The sequence below is a fragment of the Molossus molossus genome, unplaced genomic scaffold (assembly GCF_014108415.1).
Source record: "Molossus molossus isolate mMolMol1 unplaced genomic scaffold, mMolMol1.p scaffold_m16_p_4, whole genome shotgun sequence".
In the NCBI taxonomy this organism is placed as follows: Eukaryota; Metazoa; Chordata; class Mammalia; order Chiroptera; family Molossidae; genus Molossus; species Molossus molossus.
The window spans coordinates 126,059,813-126,076,799 of NW_023425377.1; the positions used below are offsets into that span (position 1 = coordinate 126,059,813).

The 16,987-nt window shown below is 53.9% G+C and overlaps 1 protein-coding gene across 1 annotated transcript; it reads left to right on the plus strand.

Annotated features, from left to right (window-relative positions):
• The first annotated feature begins 4,082 nt into the window (after positions 1-4,082).
• FABP2 (fatty acid binding protein 2) lies at positions 4,083-8,115 on the plus strand. Its single transcript, XM_036241677.1, has 4 exons — positions 4,083-4,346; positions 6,002-6,174; positions 7,065-7,172; positions 7,850-8,115. The coding sequence occupies exons 1-4, from the start codon at positions 4,280-4,282 to the stop codon at positions 7,898-7,900; spliced, it is 399 nt and encodes a 132-aa protein (XP_036097570.1). The 5' UTR covers positions 4,083-4,279; the 3' UTR covers positions 7,901-8,115.
• The last annotated feature ends 8,872 nt before the right edge of the window (positions 8,116-16,987 follow it).

Here is a 16,987-nt window from a genome sequence, read left to right on the forward strand (position 1 = left end):
GGATAGCAACATGGTTGGGGCAAATTTCAACGAAGGACTGACTAAGGCTTTTAGGGGCCTTATCTGCATTTCAAAGGTCCCTGTCCCACAGGGATGAGCTGCTAAGGAGAGAATCCCTGCCCTGATGCACCGGGACAGAGGCACCCGTGGCCCAGCCGGCGCCTTCGCTAATCTCCCAGCTCATCTGCAGGCCGCCTGGGGCGTTCCTGCTCCTCTCCCCCTCCCCCTCCTGCTCAGTTCTGTGGTTCTCAGCCGGGTTGCAGTGACACGGACGTAATCAGCTCTCTCTTCTAGATGGGTCTCTCGAACCCCTCCGGAACCTGGCACCAGATGAAGATATATGTGTGTGTACGCCCATGTATACACACCCATGTACGTGGGACTACATGAAAATGTGCACATGCATGCATGCATGAGTGTATGCGAACACACACTTCGCACTGGAAGAATCATACATAAACATCACAGCAATTTGTCCAGTTGGTAGGATAGGAGTCCTTGATCGATCGTTTCTTTTTGCCTCTATATACCTTCTGACTTGCATGCACTGACTGCACCTGCCGTGAACCCCTTTGGGAAGCCTGCAGGGGTGGGCAACGGGTTCAGCTGCACGGTAGGCAGAGTCCCGGCATTACACTGGGACACCCCTAGAATCAGGGCAGCATGCACGGGGTCCTGTATACTGTTTGTCACCCTGTTAGCTGCTCCCATGCTGTGCCCAGGGTGGGAAACAAATGTGTTCATCAGGGACCAGAAACTCACTTGGCACAGAATTTGTACACATTTTGTGTCCTCTCTGCCCTCAAACCCGGAAGTCCCTCGGCAGACACAGGCAGGCGGAGGCACTCCGTCGGCCTGAGCCGGGGCAGAGGGCGGGGCTCCGGCGCACAGGTGCAGCAGGTCAGCCCGCCCGGGGGGCAGCTGGGCAAGGCAGGCTCGTTGCAAAGGTGACATTCAGCAGCCCCTTGAAGGCTGAGTGGGTGTTTGGAGACAAGCATGGGCGAGGGCGGGGCTTCTAAGTGGAGGAAAAGGGGGTGCAGATGGAGACGTGGTGGGGACCGGGACGGGGTGAGCACCCGCGCAGCACAGGAGACAGTGCGAGGGAGCCTTCGTGTTGGTGACAGCACACTGACTGGGTAGAGAAGGTCAATGAGCCAGGAGGGCTCCCTTTCCGGAGAGAAGAGAGGCAGCAGCCGACTGAAGTTCCCTGTGGGCCCAGCACTGTCCTGGGGCAGGGAGCGAGGAGCTGAGCAGGTGGAAGGCTGTGGCCCAGGGGGCCTGTCACCTGTCCCAGAGCAGGGCTGTAGCCATGACTGTTCGCAGACTTCAGCTCTGGGTGTCAGCAGACAGAGCGTGGAGGTGATGAGGGTCAGGAACTGTGAGGCCAGTGACAAGTGCTTCTCCACGTGGACTTTGAGGTCGCCCAGGGTGGCAGGCTGGCAGTGAGCCAGACTGTCAGTGGTGGATGGCAGATAATGAGGCTGGACGGCGACAGGTGTGGATGGTGATAGCCGGGAACGGGAGATAGCAGGGGGCGTAGGCTGGTGGTGACGGCCAAACGCAAATGGGCTCAGAAGAAAAGCTTTTCTTTTTTAAAAAAGTATTTTTCTCTATTGATTTTAGAGAGAGAGGAAGGGAGGGAGAGAGAGAGTGGAAACATCGATGAGAGAGAACATGGATTGGCCGCCTCCTGCACACCCCTCACTGGGGATCGGGCCCACAACCTGGGCATGTGCCCTGACCAGGAACTGAACCAGCGACCCCTTGGTGCAGGGTCGATGCTCAGCCACTGAGCCACACTGGCTCATAGGTTTGGATGTGGGATGTGGCAGTGGGGAGAGGGGACAATGTGAGCCCACCTACCCATGCGGCGTGAGGGCAAAGGAGAGAAGCCACCTGCTGCCACACTGCTCGAGGGGCCTCATCATTTGGGGACAGACGTAGATTACAAAGACGGGGAAGGTGGAGGGGTCACGATCCTTCGTGCAGGTCGGTCAGCTGACACTCCGCGGCCAGGAGAAGGCTGTCGTGAATGAATGATCCCGCAGGCCACGCCACTACCCGCAGGTGCCCTGGCAGTGCTGCGGCTCTGGGGTCTGGGGAGGAAGCCCAACCAGCCTTCCCAGGTGCAAACTCGAAGACATCGCCGGACAGGTCTCACGTTGCTGGGACTTCGTGGCTCAGGGTTACAGCAGAGGGAAGTCCCTGCTGGGGCTGGGGGCGTCTTTGGCTTCCCTGAGCCCTTCCTCTGCCCACACCCTTCCTGCCGCGGCTCCTGCACAGACGCTGCTTCCCACCAGCACGAAAGTGAGCCAGCTCGGGCCTGCAAGGCAGGTTCGCGCATCAGAGAGGGCCTGACAGCGCTGTGTCCCGTAAGTGATGCTGCACCAATGCTCTAGAGCAGGGTTCTCCCCCTTGCTAATGCCGGACCCTTGAATACAGCTCCTCGCCTTGTCTGTGGGCGCGTCTGCGTGTGGGCGGACCCGCCTGGAGACGGATGGAGGGGCGGGGTCTCGGTTCCTGAGACCATAGGGAATATGTGTTTTCTGAGGGTCTTAGGCGACCCCTGTGAAAGGGTCGTTCTACCCCCACAGGGGCCGTGACCCACAGGTTGAGAACCGCTGCTCTAGAAACTCTTCCTCCTCTGTCCGTGGGCTGAAGGATTCCTGTGGTCCCTGAAACCTGTTCCGCTGGGGTGAGCTGGAAACACAGCCCTGCCTTCCCGGCCAGTCTCTGCACATCGTGAGGACACGGTCCCCCGGTTGTCACGAACCAGCTGTGTTTGTCTCTCCCAGGGACACCGAGACCTTTGGAAGGTCGTTCCACTGCAGGAGGTTGCCTGACCTCTCGTGGGGCTCAGGGCAGGCTTCTGGAGCGTCAGCGACCCCCCGGGACCCGAAGGGGTAGACTCAGGCTGTGAGGCACTGAAGATGCCCACACCTTGGAGGACACGGTGGGGCGGAGAGACTGCAGCCAAGCGGCAGCCTGTCGGCTGTGTTGATGTGGTCTGTTCTCTGCTCCAGAGGCACCGGCGGGGACCATGGGGAGAGCTGCCGACCTCCACTCCACCCCGCGCGGTGTCCACCTCCCCGCAACATGCCTGCTTGATGGGAGAACGAGCGGGGCAGCTCCCCAGAAGGTGCGCCCGCTGGACGCACAAATGTAAAACCTGACTGTGTCCCCACGTTCTGGTCAAACGCGTTAGAGGCGTCCTCCCCTGGCCCTGGACGGAATCGGACATGCCCGGAGCTTCTCTGCTGACCAGTGATAATAATGGGTTCTCGAGTCATGTTCACTCACAGCGATCGTCTCTTTCGGCCATTCGTGCGTGCAGGCTGGTCACTCGCGACACTCGGTCTGCACACTGAGTTCAGGTGTCTCTCCCAGCGGCCCAGGCCCGCCGGAAGCCGCGCTGGGGGAGACGCTGAGCTCCCTGCCCCGCCCCCGCCCCACCCGAGTCTTGGTGTCCCACTGAGCCGGGTGTGCAGGTGGCAGGGCAGGGACAGCAGAAGAAGGGGGCGGGTTCATTAATGGTGGCTGACGGCGGGCTTCCGTTTTTCTGCAAACACAGCAGATATTCAAAGCTACCTCTCTTGTGGGGGTGTTCATGTTCCCCAGACTCGTGTCTGCCTCTGGAAGTGTGTTTCAGCAGCTGGTCACTGTTCAAGAGCAAAGCAGAACCAGAATGAGTCTGCACTGGGTGTCTTGCCCCCCGCCGGGTGCCCGGGTGGTCACCCTAACTCCTAGCAACCCCAGAACACGAGGCGGGAGACACGTTAGAAAAGCCAACGAATTTTCAGTCTCGGTATCATATTAACTTTAATCTCGCAGTCGTATTTGATCAAAAAGCCTATCCTATTTACAAGGATGTTGCTATTGTAAAATTGGAACAGTCATTAGACGTCTCACTTACCAGGTGTTATTTGATATATGCTCCGAATTATGTTATCTCCAATACAGGGTGCACTTTGAACTAGTGAGGGGAAAAACACCTGTTTTCAGACAGGGTGCATTCCGGTCCCTGCAGTCAGCGTGCCCACAGCTGGTGGTTTTAGAAAGAGTGGGCACGCTTTCATGTCCTAACTCAGTTCCACTCGGGGGCGACCACGGGATTTCGAGGAAGAACGCCTGGGCATTCAGTGCCCTCGGATGACCGCGTGAACTTTAAACTTCCACATCACGCACGGAGTCGGTTCTGAGATAAGAAACCGAATAAATTCTCTCCTGAGGACAGACCTGAAGCTCGGCCTGCCTGGAAGCTCGGACTCACCCGGAGATCATGGCCTTTGACGGGACTTGGAAGGTGGACCGGAGCGAGAACTATGACAAGTTCATGGAGAAGATGGGTAAGGGTCTCCCTCGCTCCTGGTTCCCACAGAACCTTCCGAACTCGCTCGCGCTCTGGGCTCCGGGGGCTGCTGTGGTGGGAGGCTCCAGGCGGTGTCCTGGTGCCGACAGGGACACCATGTTCCCCCGACTCCCATGAGGAGGACACATCGTGTCACTGGTGGAAGCAGAGATGCCGGGGCGCTGTCCTCGGAAACGCAGAAAGACCAGGTGTTCTGCTCACTGACTGCTGTGTGTGTGTGTGTGTGTGTGTGTGTGTGTGTGTGTGTGTAGAGTGAAAAACGGCAGTGTGTACTGATTACTCCCAGACTCTGCAATACTGAATTCTCGCTGGAAGGGCAAACACCGTATAATCAAGTCAGGGAACAGAGTTCTGTCGAAAGTCACAGCGCTGAGTAGATGAGACTTAGTTCCTTTCTCCTCTGACTTGTCCAGCTTTGGAACAACCTCGTGACAATACGCAGTTTCTAAAGGAGGGTTTAACTGAACTGATTTTAATATCTGTACCAGTACTCCGGCAGCCCATACTGCACAAGATGGGCAAACAAATTTGTGTTAATACCCAAACATAAAAATCTGTGTCCACTATAACCTGCAGTTCAGGGCTTCTGAGTTCAAATGTGTAGACTCTGTGCACTTTATTTTTTTTTTTTTTTAATATGTTTTTATTGGTACTTTGGAGAGAGAGGAAGAGAGAGAAACATCGATGTGAGAGAGAAACATCGACCAGCTGCCTCCTGCACGCCCCCTGCTGGGGATCGAGCCCGAACCCAGAGCATGTGCCCTGACCAGGAATGGAACTGCGACCTCTCAGTCCACGGGACAATGCTGAAGCCACTGAGCCACACCGGCCGGGCAGACTGTGTCCATTTTACAATAATAACCTGACTGAAATAATTGCTAACTTTCTCATCTTTGTGACAGTCAGAAATGCCACAAAAAGCAAAGAGAATTATGAAGTTCAAAATGTAAAGCCATTATGGAAAGCAAAGTTGCAGTGAAAAAGAAGGAGGAAAAGAGAAAGAACACTGTATATAAAGACTTAAAGTTGTATATCCCTATAAAAATAAGAATATAGTGCCCTGGCTGGTGTGGCTCCATGGTTAGAGCATCGGCCCTCAGACTAAAGGGTAGTAGGTTCCATTTCAGGTCTAGGGCATGTATCTGGGTTGCAGGTTTGATCCCCAGCCCTGGTCAGGGTGCAGCGGGAGGCAACCAGTCGATGTGTCTCTCTCACATTGATGTTTCTCTCTCCCTCTTTTCCTCCCTCCCTTCCATTGTATCTTAAAAAATCAATGAAAAAATATCATCTGGTGAGGATTAATGAAACACACACACACACATAATATGAATATAGTTTTTAATCCTTCATTTGTCATATCTGGAATTTGGTTTACTTAACACTGAGACAAGTTTGATAATTTTATTGAAATTAATTAGTTCTAAGATTCCATACTTCCATGCTTCATTTGTCTTTTCTGAAATTTGGGGAAAATAGCTCTTGACCTGTTTGAGCTTGAACTTTTTCTGCAGAAGCAATGGGGCTGCCTCGTGCAAAGGCGATGCTCTCGGGTTTCCACCTCCTCAAACAGCAGCAATGAACACAAATGGAACTGCGGCTTTACCTTCACCATACCCCTCTCTCCACTGACAGGTGTCAACTTGGTGAAAAGGAAGCTGGCATCCCACGACAATCTGAAACTGATCATCACACAGGCAGGAAACAAGTTCACCATCAAAGAATCCAGCGCTTTTCGGAACGTTGAAATTGTCTTTGACCTTGGTGTTGCCTTTAATTACAGCCTAGCGGATGGAACCGAACTCAGTGTAAGACACTTTTTATAAATGATGCATTCTTGACTTTTCTACATGGTGCTAAAGTCATCTCTTTCTGTCACTGGGTGGTGTAGTCAGTGCGGGTCTCTTTCATTCACGGGTTTATCCATGCTAGACAGCGGCGAGCTGGCGGAGTATTTAAATATGTCTTTACTTCCACACACATCTGTAAGGAACCTGCACTGAACAGTAGAATTAGAGAAAGTCCTTTGAATGACTAAGTATAGACCTCGTCACAAATCAGCTTTACGTACCTGAGAGCGACAAAAACGCTCGGTTCTCTGACTTCACCATGACAGACGCTGAGCAAAGGTAGCGGAGGTAATAAACCGCATTAAGGAGTTAGTGAGGGCTGCGTGACCAAGTGGAGAGCCTGAGCAGAAGGCAGGTCACCCCTCTTAATGCTTCGGATACTAAATTTTAGGGCTCATGTGTTTCAACTGATTTTTTAAAAAGTTTTTTGGCCCTTAGAATTTGTCTGGTTAAAGTCTCTGTTTGCAAGGACAATTACATTGTTAAATATTTGATCAGTTCTGTTCTTTCTGAACTTGTAACAATTCCGTAAATCGAGGCAAGCGCAGGGTTGTTGGCCGGGCCCTGACGAAGTCCAGGGCACTCTCGCTCCCACGAAGCATCTAGAAACCCAGCATCTGGGCGCCGCTGGGAGCCCAGCTGCAGAGCCGACGCCGAGGTCAGCCCGGCTCTGCGGCGGTGGGTGCACTTGTCTGTTCCCTCGTCTGTGAAATAAACGGCGAGAACAGCACCCACTTCCCACGGTCGGTCGTGGTGAGGATGGGAGGAGCCCACCCAACTCCAAACAGCAGCGACACATGCAGGACCCCAGGGGCTACTCCATTGCTCTTTCTGTTGTGCCCACGCAGGGGACCTGGAGCCTGGAGGGAGACAAACTCGTCGGAAACTTCAAACGCGTGGACAACGGAAATGAACTGAAGGCTGTCCGAGAAATCGTGGGCGGTGAACTGGTCCAGGTGGGTTTGAAACGGTCACAGCTAACTCCCAAAGCCACAAGAACTGCACGCCAATAATTTCATTTTTGTGGTTGCCGAGGTACATCGTCAGTAAATAGTCTATTACTTTTCTCATAAACCTTCTGACTTGAACGATATCCATCTTTTCTGGAAGGCTGTTTATTGAAGAGAACTTACATATATGTCAAACAGGTCGATGCCTATTTTCACTGAAAATGTGGCTACAAACTGGTGTGTTTTAAATGGGTGCATTCTGCACCTGTACAAAATGTTGATATCAAGTACAAGAAAAAACACTGCACGTCCATTTCAAAGCGATAATGATATCACATGAGACAATTCTTTTTTTTTTTTTTATCCTCACCCGAGGACACTTTTTCATTCTTTGTTCAGATAGAGCAGGAGGGAGAGAGAGAGAGAGAGAGAGAGAGAGAAACATCGATGTGAAAGGGACACATCGAGTGGCTGCCACCCGCACGACCAACCAGGGCCGGGGACAAACTGCAACCGAGGTACGTGCCCTTAGCGGGAACCGAACCCGGGTCTCTCGGGACCGCAGGCCGACGCTCTAACCGCTGAGCCAAACCGGCCAGGGCCACATGAGACAATTCTAATCTTTGTCTTAATTTAGCCTTAAATCTTAATGGCAAATTCTCCTGTCTGCTAACACCTTCCAGACTTATGTGTACGAAGGAGTCGAAGCCAAGCGGTTCTTCAAAAAGGAGTGAGCGCTGTCCCTGCCGCTCAGCGCCACCCGGCCGCCTCGGAGCTTGTCCAGCAGGAGCCTCCGCGGAGCTTGTCCAGCAGAAGCCGTCTCCTGCCAGGTGCTCCGTCCCCGACCGGGCGCCCTGTGCGAGTAACCCCGCCGGCTCCTGTTCCGGCCGTGCCACAGCAAAAGAAGGAAATGCGAATTAGGCTCTCCCTGGGCTAGGGTTCTCTGAGATGTACCTTTATTGGCCTTCCAAAAGAATTTGTGACTTTTTTTTAAACAGATGAATAAATATTGTCCCTACATTGCTTTGCAAGTAGCCTCTCTTAAAAAAAACAAAACTATGTGACATGCATATGTGTACGATAGACTGTTTCACATGGCGTGGATATGTGTACGACAGGCTGTTTCACGTGATGTGGATATGTGTACAATAGACTGTTTCACGTGACGTGGATATGTGTACGATAGACTGTTTCACATGACGTGGATATGTGTACGATAGACTGTTTCACATGGCGTGGATATGTGTACGATAGACTGTTTCACGTGGCATGGATATGTGTACGATAGACTGTTTCACATGGCGTGGATATGTGTACGACAGGCTGTTTCACGTGATGTGGATATGTGTACAATAGACTGTTTCACGTGACGTGGATATGTGTACGATAGACTGTTTCACATGACGTGGATATGTGTACGACAGACTGTTTCACGTGGCGTGGATATGTGTACGACAGACTGTTTCACGTGGCGTGGATATGTGTACGATAGACTGTTTCACATGACGTGGATATGTGTACAACAGGCTGTTTCACGTGACGTGGATATGTGTACAATAGACTGTTTCACGTGACGTGGATATGTGTACAATAGACTGTTTCACATGACGTGGATATGTGTACGATAGACTGTCTCACGTGGCATGGATATGTGTACGACAGGCTGTTTCACGTGACGTGGTTATGTGTACAATAGACTGTTTCACGTGACGTGGATATGTGTACGATAGACTGTTTCATGTGGTGTGGATACGTGTATTGACAGACTGGGTTTCCCCACACTTGGTAAACTAATAACATAAACTGTCAGGGGTCTTTAAAATCCTGCACTGGTTCTATTTTCCTTAGTAAAATATATTATTATAAAAACTATATATATTCAACCAGAAAACTTAGAAATAAGAAAAGCCACGGAAAATAACCATGTGTATAGGCCCAGGGTCCAGAGCTGGTCAGCATTCCGATCTTAACAGACCCCTCCCAGGCCTCGTGGCTGGGGGAAGCGTGTACTTCTCCACACGTGTCACACCCCACATGACAGGAGACAAGTGACCTGGCTTATATCTCTCTGCACTGCTAGCGAGTCCCAGGCCGGGCGGAGGGACTGAACAGGTTCACTTTCTTCCTCTCCACTCCCTCCTCGGAGCGGGATCTCTGAGCAGAGAACAGGGATGTGAGGACAGCCGGGCCCTCAGATGCCACACAGGTCACCTTCTGCTGCCACCCGCTATTCACCAACATGTGCGCTGGGCCTTCCCCTCGCTCACATCCTCGCATCTGTGCTGTGTCATATACTTCAAGCAACTGCTTCAGGGAGGGTGTGCACCGGGGCAGAAGGAGGTCAAATGACCACGACTTCCTCTCTATGAACTCTTGCTCTGACCACCCCTGGCTCCTCCTCGCGAAGGTGACAACACGCACCTAGTTCTGCCATGCCCCAGGCACTGTCCCTCTGCCGCTTGTAAGCAGCAGGCACGCTGGGGGCAGGGAGCTCCGCGTACACGATGCACGTGACCCCCGAGAGCGCCAGGCCGCTGAGAGCCTGACCTCGCTGGAAACGCCCCGGGAGATGGCGCTGCTCAGCTTCTCACTTGCTTTTTAAAAAGTACGGGCTCCGGTTGACTTCCGGTCAGGGTGGCAGCGTAGGTAAACGCAGTATCGCATCCTCCCACAACCACATCCAAGTTACAACAAAACTACAGAACAACCACAATTCAAAACCACCTGAAATCAAGCTGAATGGAAGTCCTACAACTACGGGATTGAAGAAGCTGCATCGAGACTGGTAGGAGGGCGGAGGAGACGGGCTGGGCCCACACCCACGTGTGGCGGATAAAAACCAGGAGGACACCTCGGCTGGGAAGGTCCTTCCTGAGGACTGAGGGGTCCCCGTCCCACACCAGGTGCCCAGCTCAGGGTTCCAGTGCCAGGAAGAGAATCCCTTCACTTCTGGCTGGAAAAACCAGTGGGAACTGAGGCTCAGGGAGGCTGAGGCGGCTGGAGCCCCAGGCAGCTCCTTAAAGGGCCCGCGCACGGACTTATCGGACTCTCTCCCTCTAAGCTCGGAGGGGAGGCAGCTCGAGGGGCGCCAGAGACACACAGGGAAGAACTGAGCTGTTTGGCACTGGAGCAAGGGCTGGAGAGGGGGCTTTCTCCGGGACAAACGTGCAGTCAGAGGCCTTTGTTCCTTTGGTGAGCCCTTCCCGGGGGCAGCAGACAGCCCCCCCAGCAACCTGGCTCACACTGGTAGCCCCGCCCTGGCGACTCCCTGAGGCCCCGCCCCACCCAACTTTGAGGCCCACCCAAGCTGTTGCCACTTTCTTAACCATAGGATTGGCCTGTCTTGGATCCTGCTTCAGGTTTTCCTAAATTTTTTCAAATGAGCAGCATCTGGTCTCAGCTAACCCCATACCGCTCGTTAAGTAATACACAGAAACAAACACAGGGAAGCAGCCAAAATGAGGAGACAAAGAAACAGGTCCCAAATGAAAGAACAGAACAAAACCCCAGGAAAAGAACTAAGCGAAATGGAGATAAGCAACCTAACAGATGCTGAGTTCAAAATACTGCTTATAAGGATGCTCAATGAACTCAGTGAGGGCCTCAAGAGCATATAAAAGGACCAGTCAGAAATGATCGATGCACAGTCAGAAATGAAGGAGGCTTTAACTGAAATAAAGAATAATTTACACAGCTTCAATAATAGAGTACGTAAATCCAAGGAGCAAACCACTGATTTGGAATATAAGGAAGCAAAAAACGCCCAATCAGAAGAGCAAAAAGAAAAAAGAATCCAAAAAAATGAGGGTAGTGTAAGGAGCCTCTGGGACAACCTCAAGCGTGCCAACATTCGCATCTTGGGGGTGCCGGAAGGAGAAGAGAGAGAGCAAGAAATCGAAAACCTGTTTGAAACAATAATGGCAGAAAACTTTCCTAACTTGGTGAAGGAAACAGACATACAAGTCCAGGAAGCACAGAGAGTCCCAAACAAGATGAACCCCAAGAGGCCCACACCAAGACACATCATCATCAAAATGCAAAAGGTTCAAGACAAAGAGAGAATCTTAAAAGCAGCAAGAGAAAGGCAGCTAGTTACCTACAAGGGAGTTCCTATAAGGCTGTCAGCTGATTTCTCAAAAGACACTTTGCAGGTCAGAAGGAAGTGGCAAGAAATATTCAGAGGGATGGAAAGCAAGAACCTACAACCAAGATTACTCTATCCTGCAAAGCTGTCATTTAGAATCGATGGACATATAAAAACTTTCCCAGACAAGAAAAAGTTAAAGGAGTTCATCACTACCAAACCGTTATTATATGAAATGAAGAAGGGTCTTTTTGAAGAAAAAGATCAAATATACGAACAAACAAAATGGCAATAAAAACATATCCATCAACGGTGGAATCTACAAACAAGATGAACAGGTAGAACAGAAACATTCTCATAGATACAGAGAACATTTTGTTGGTTGCCAGATGGGAGGGGGTTTGGGGGAATGGGTGAAAAAGGTGAAGGGATTAAGAAGTTCAAATTCATTGCTAAACTGACAAACCTCAAAAGGAAAGGGGTTAGGGGGGTGGGAGAAATAAACCAAAGAACTTACATGCATAACCAATGGACACAGACAATAGTGTGGGAAAGGCGACAGGGAGGTGAGAGTGGGGAGGAGGGAGTCAATGGGGGGGGAAATGTGGAACATCTGTAATACATTCTACATCCAACAATAAAGATTTAAAAATAAAATAAAATAAATAAAAAATAAAAATAAAAATAAAAATAAAAAAAAGTAAGGGTTCCGAGCGCTCACCCCTGTAACCTCACCTTTCTGCATATTTGCCACAGGGAAAGGCAGGTGCGAATCTCGCCCGGAAGCGGAGAAAGACCGCACCCCGGTTCCCTAGCTGGCCCAGTGCCCTTCGGAGGCCGTGACGAGCCTTCCCTGCAGGCCCGACCCTCCATCCAGCGGTGGCTGTGCCATCACCCAGCCTGTTAGGAACAAAATATCAGGGAAGTAAGCCCCTCAGTTCCTCGCTGGCCCCCAGAACAGTGCTCCGAACGCCCCAGGTCCGACGGTAACACGCTGGCAGGAGCGCTCGGGCACCGCCGCCTGGGCTGGCGGCAGGCTGGCCGCTCGCAGCCGGGCCCTCGGGCACTTCGGGCACTTGGGGCACGGCCCCCCGCAGGGCAGCCGCCGGGCTGGGGAGCAGCTCCTGCCCCGCCTGCTCCAAGCCCTCCGAGCGGCTGACCTGGGGTGCGCCAACCTGCCTGCCCAGCAGAGGGCGCCTGGCCCCCTGTGCAGAAGGACCTCTCCTGGCAGAGTCCGAGTTGCGGTGGGAAGAAACGGCTGGAAGAGGACAGAGCGGCGGCGGGCAGGGCGGGGAAGCCAGCAGCGTGGCGACTAGGAGCGGGCAGAGCCCAAGGGTCGAGAGCAGGGGCGCCGGGAGCAGCGGAGCACGGCTGGAAGAGGACAGGTGGGTGTACAAAGGCTTCCTCCCGGGGGGGGGGGGGGCACAGACGAAGCAGGACCCTCACCAGTCAGACTGGCTGACGTGACAGGCTCCCTGGGTCCTGAGTAGGGACTAAGAATGTACTGGACGTTTCTCCCTATTTCTGTATGCATTTGGGATTTTCCATAACCAAAACTAAAAGTGTGATACGTATATATAACTCCAGAAGCCAAGTACTGCCAGCCCTTCCTGCTATGGCCGTGCCCTGAGTCACCATCCCCTCCCCCTGGTCACCGTGAGAACCCTAAAAAGACTCCCACTTTCCTATCCTCCCCGCCCTTCGTCTCCTTTCATCACAGACACCGCCACCAAGTCACTGCACAAAGCACCGCGTGCCTCCCAGTTCCCTCGGAGATGAGCCAGTGTCCTCCCCGTGGCCTGCAGGGCCGCGTGACCAGCCCCCCGGTCCCTGACGTTCCCGTTGTCAGGGACGGTCTGGGGAGAGAATGTTCCAAGGAGGAAACAGCCTGGAGCGAAGGCCCATGGCAGAAGCCAGCCCGGGAGATGGAGGGGACATGGAGGGCCTGGTCAGAGTCCCCAGGACCTCCCAGACCGGACCGAAGACGAGAGCCAAGTCCCGGCAATGCAGGCCAACTCCTCCCTGCTCCCAGGAGCGGGTGTGGAAACCACATGCCGTCCTCCACTCTGTCTTCCCCTCACCAACTCAAATTCAGGTGCCAAGCCCCACCTGTCCTCCCGTGGAAACTGGGGAAGCTGGCAATGGCCTGAGACTGTTGCTAACCGCGGCACTCTACGCAAAACATCCAGCGTGACGCCCAGCACGTGGTCCGTGCTCAACCCCGAGCCTTCTCTTGTAGAGGGAACAGAGCAAAGTGTGTCTGAGTGACGGGAAAAGCCTGTGTGGAGACGGCCTTGGTCCGGTCATGACAACCTCAGTCCGGGCCGTCTGTGACATCACTAGCGGGGACTTCGGGGGAGTCACTTCGAAACTTGGGAATTTAGTTCAGTCCTCTTTACCGTGAGGCAACTGGACTAGCAGGTCCCTAGGTTCCCTTCCAGTGCCGGTTCCGTGACCTCTGAACAGTGTTCGGGACTCTCCCTTCAGGTCGCCCTGTGCTGTGCGCACAGGGAGCTGTGTGACCCAGGGTGGGCAGAGGGGCTAGCTCGTGCGGCTTCCTGCTCTGCTGGGACTGCGCTAAACGCTCGGTAAATTCTGGGCCGGAGCCCTGCATGTTCACTTCGGACAGGGCCCTGCACGCTTCGTGGTGGTCCTGCTGCTGAGCTAGATGTGCCGCAGTAACTGCAAAAGCTCTTCCCGTGAGCAGCTGGCGACTGGCAGGAAGACATCGGTGGGCACCTGCAGGGGGGCCGAGCGGGGGAGATGGCCGTCTGGGGTATCCCAGGGGAGGGAGGGAGTTTGTGGGAACCGGGTGGAAGGAAGAAGGTGATGGATGGGTATGAAATGTTTCTGGCCTTGGGCTACCACTTGCTTTCTCTCAACTCTAGTACTCGGCTGCCATCTACTGGCCAAGGGCATGAACTCGCTCAAAGACCCCAAGCCGGGTGCATCTCCGTGAGGATGTTCCAGGAAGGTTGGAATACTGTGTTCTGCAGTTTGAAACACTTATCACAGACTTCCTCAGTTCCAACTTCCAATCGAAACAGAAGCAATACAAAGACTCCTTTTCTGTCCCCCAGGACAATCCCCGAAAGTGCTTTGTGTTTCAGCACAGCACTGTGCACCAGGTGACAAGTACCCAGTGAGCACCACTGGGAAGATAGCCAGGTGACTAAGCATGTCATCGACAGACTCAAATGCTCAGCTTCGTCCTGGGTTGAATACCTAGAGCAGCAGCAGCAGCACCTTCACAGCTGGATGGTACTTAGGGTGACAGTCAGCTGTGTGACACGCAGGGTGGTGTCTACTTATGACCGCCAGGCCCAGCAGGCGCCCTCAGGCTCCCGGCTGCACTGGTAGGCAGAGGCAGCAGAAGCCGCCTAAGCTGGACATGGAGGGGCATGGGGCAGACTGTCAGCAGTGTCCGGAGGGCTTCTCTTGTGCTCCAGTCCCGCTGACAGCTGCACTGACCGAAGTCCTGCCTTCGGTGACACCAGGTCACCAGGAAGAGAAGAGGAAACGTAAGTGTCCGGTGCTCATGGGCAGGACTCCTGTGAAGGGAGGAGATGGTGACGTCTAGGAGGGTGAGGAGGTTCTCCCAGACCTCCGTCCAGTTCCAAGGCCACACCCCGAGCACAAGCGGTGTGCCTGGTCCTTCTCAGACAGTTCTAGGACACTGACCACACTCACCGCAGCGAGCACCGGTGAGCTGGGGAACGTGCCTTCCCTCCATCCACAAGAACGAACCGCGCGCTTCAGGGAAAGGGAGGGAGTGTGCTCAATGCCACCCCTTGGTTTTGCTGTGATAATTTTATATCAAAGGACATAATGTGACCCAGAACGTCTTCGTGTCCACACGTCCTCGGAACAGAGAAACCTCAGTGAGGAGGGCCGTATTTCACACCCCGGGGGGTGCTCTGCCACTGCTGCGTGGACAGTCCCCGACGTCCTTGGGTCTGGCGGCTGCAGCGCGGCGTCCAGTCCTGTTTCCTCACTGACCCATTGCTGAAGGCGGGCACTGCCAACTGTCCCTTCTCCCTCGGCTCCGTCCACGTCTTCTTCACATCGTGAGTTGGAGTCTGCTCGGCTGCTGAAGCCTCGGTTGTTCCGGTCTGTGGAGGGGCAGGGGCTGGGGCTGCGTCCTCCCCCGTTTCCAGCGTGGGCCTCCCGAGGAGACCTCTGCCTCCGCTCTCACCAGGGCGCAAGGAACAGTGACTCCGTGTCCAGCCGGGACGCGGACAGCTATGAACACAGGCGTGGAGCCCGGGGGAACCAGAGGTCCACCAGGGGCAGGTCGACAGCGTCCACAGACCCCTGCACCCCTGCCTCCTGCCGGTGACCCCGTGTCACAGTGAAAGAATACCCTGGCCTAGACGCCTTGTGCATTTTCTAACTTGTTTTCAAAAAAACTTTCTTCCCAGCTTCTAACTAATGTATTTTCATTGGGAAAATATGAAAAAGCACAAAAATAAAATAATCTGCGGTGCCATCTCCTAGAGGTACCTGTGGTTAACGCGCCATTTCTCACTCATAAGAAAGTTGAACTCCACTTACAGCTGAACAGAGAGCAGCTGCCGCCTGGCTGCACTGGTCTCACTGTTGCTCTAGGCCCCGCCCCGCCGCGTCCTCGTCCTCCTTCCATGTCCTCATCCTCCTTCCTTGTCCTTGCCTGGAAGCCTGTTAGGTCACCTCCCCGGGGCAGGTGGGCCGTGCCTGACTCACCAGTCTCCAACCCTCCGCCTGTGCCTCCAGCACCTTTCAGTGAAACAAAAGCAGGTTGTTTGCTCTGTTGATGAGCATGAAGATAATTTAAGGTTGTGGTTTCAACACCTGTCATCTATGCCTGCCGACCGATTAGGTAACCTTTGCCCCATCGAGTTGGTTTTAATCCTTAAAAAGCAGAAGGCCTTCTTTATTTTAAAATGCCATCTTTATTTTAAAATGCCTTCAATATAAACTCACAAGACGGAGCTCTGCTGGTGAGGTCTGGCGCATGAGCAGGAGGGTGAGGAGGGCCGCAGTTCACCCACAGCAGACCCCGCTGGGCCTGCCCAGCACCCACCGTGATGCGGAACCTCGGGGCTTGGAGCCAGGCAGCTGGACACCTCGTCACCTTGTGCGATGTCCTCCGTCAGTCCTGCTGTGTGTGCTGTGGCCCCTCCCACAGTGCCTGACCACCCCCCCCCCAGAATGTCTTGGGGTCGACGACGAGAAATCCAGTGGAGGAGCGTGTTGGTGCACGTCCATCACATCGCACTGAGGAGCACCTGAGAAAGTGCCCGCGGACAGCGGGGGTCTCAGCGGGGTCATCATGCCACATGTCAGGACGACGAGAAATCCAGTGGAGGAGCGTGTTGGTGCACGTCCATCGCACTGAGGGGCACCTGAGAAAGTGCCCGCGGACAGCGGGGGTCTCAGCGGGGTCATCATGCCACATGTCAGGACGACGAGAAATCCAGTGGAGGAGCGTGTTGGTGCACGTCCATCACATCACACTGAGGGGCACCTGAGAAAGTGCCCGCGGACAGCGGGGTCTCAGCGGGGTCATCATGCCACATGTCAGGACGACGAGAAATCCAGTGGAGGAGTGTGTTGGTGCACGTCCATCGCACTGAGGAGCACCTGAGAAAGTGCCCGCAGACAGCAGTGATCTCAGCGGGGTCATCATGCCACATGTCAGGACGACGAGAAATCCAGTGGAGGAGCGTGTTGGTGCACGTCCATTGCACTGAGGAGC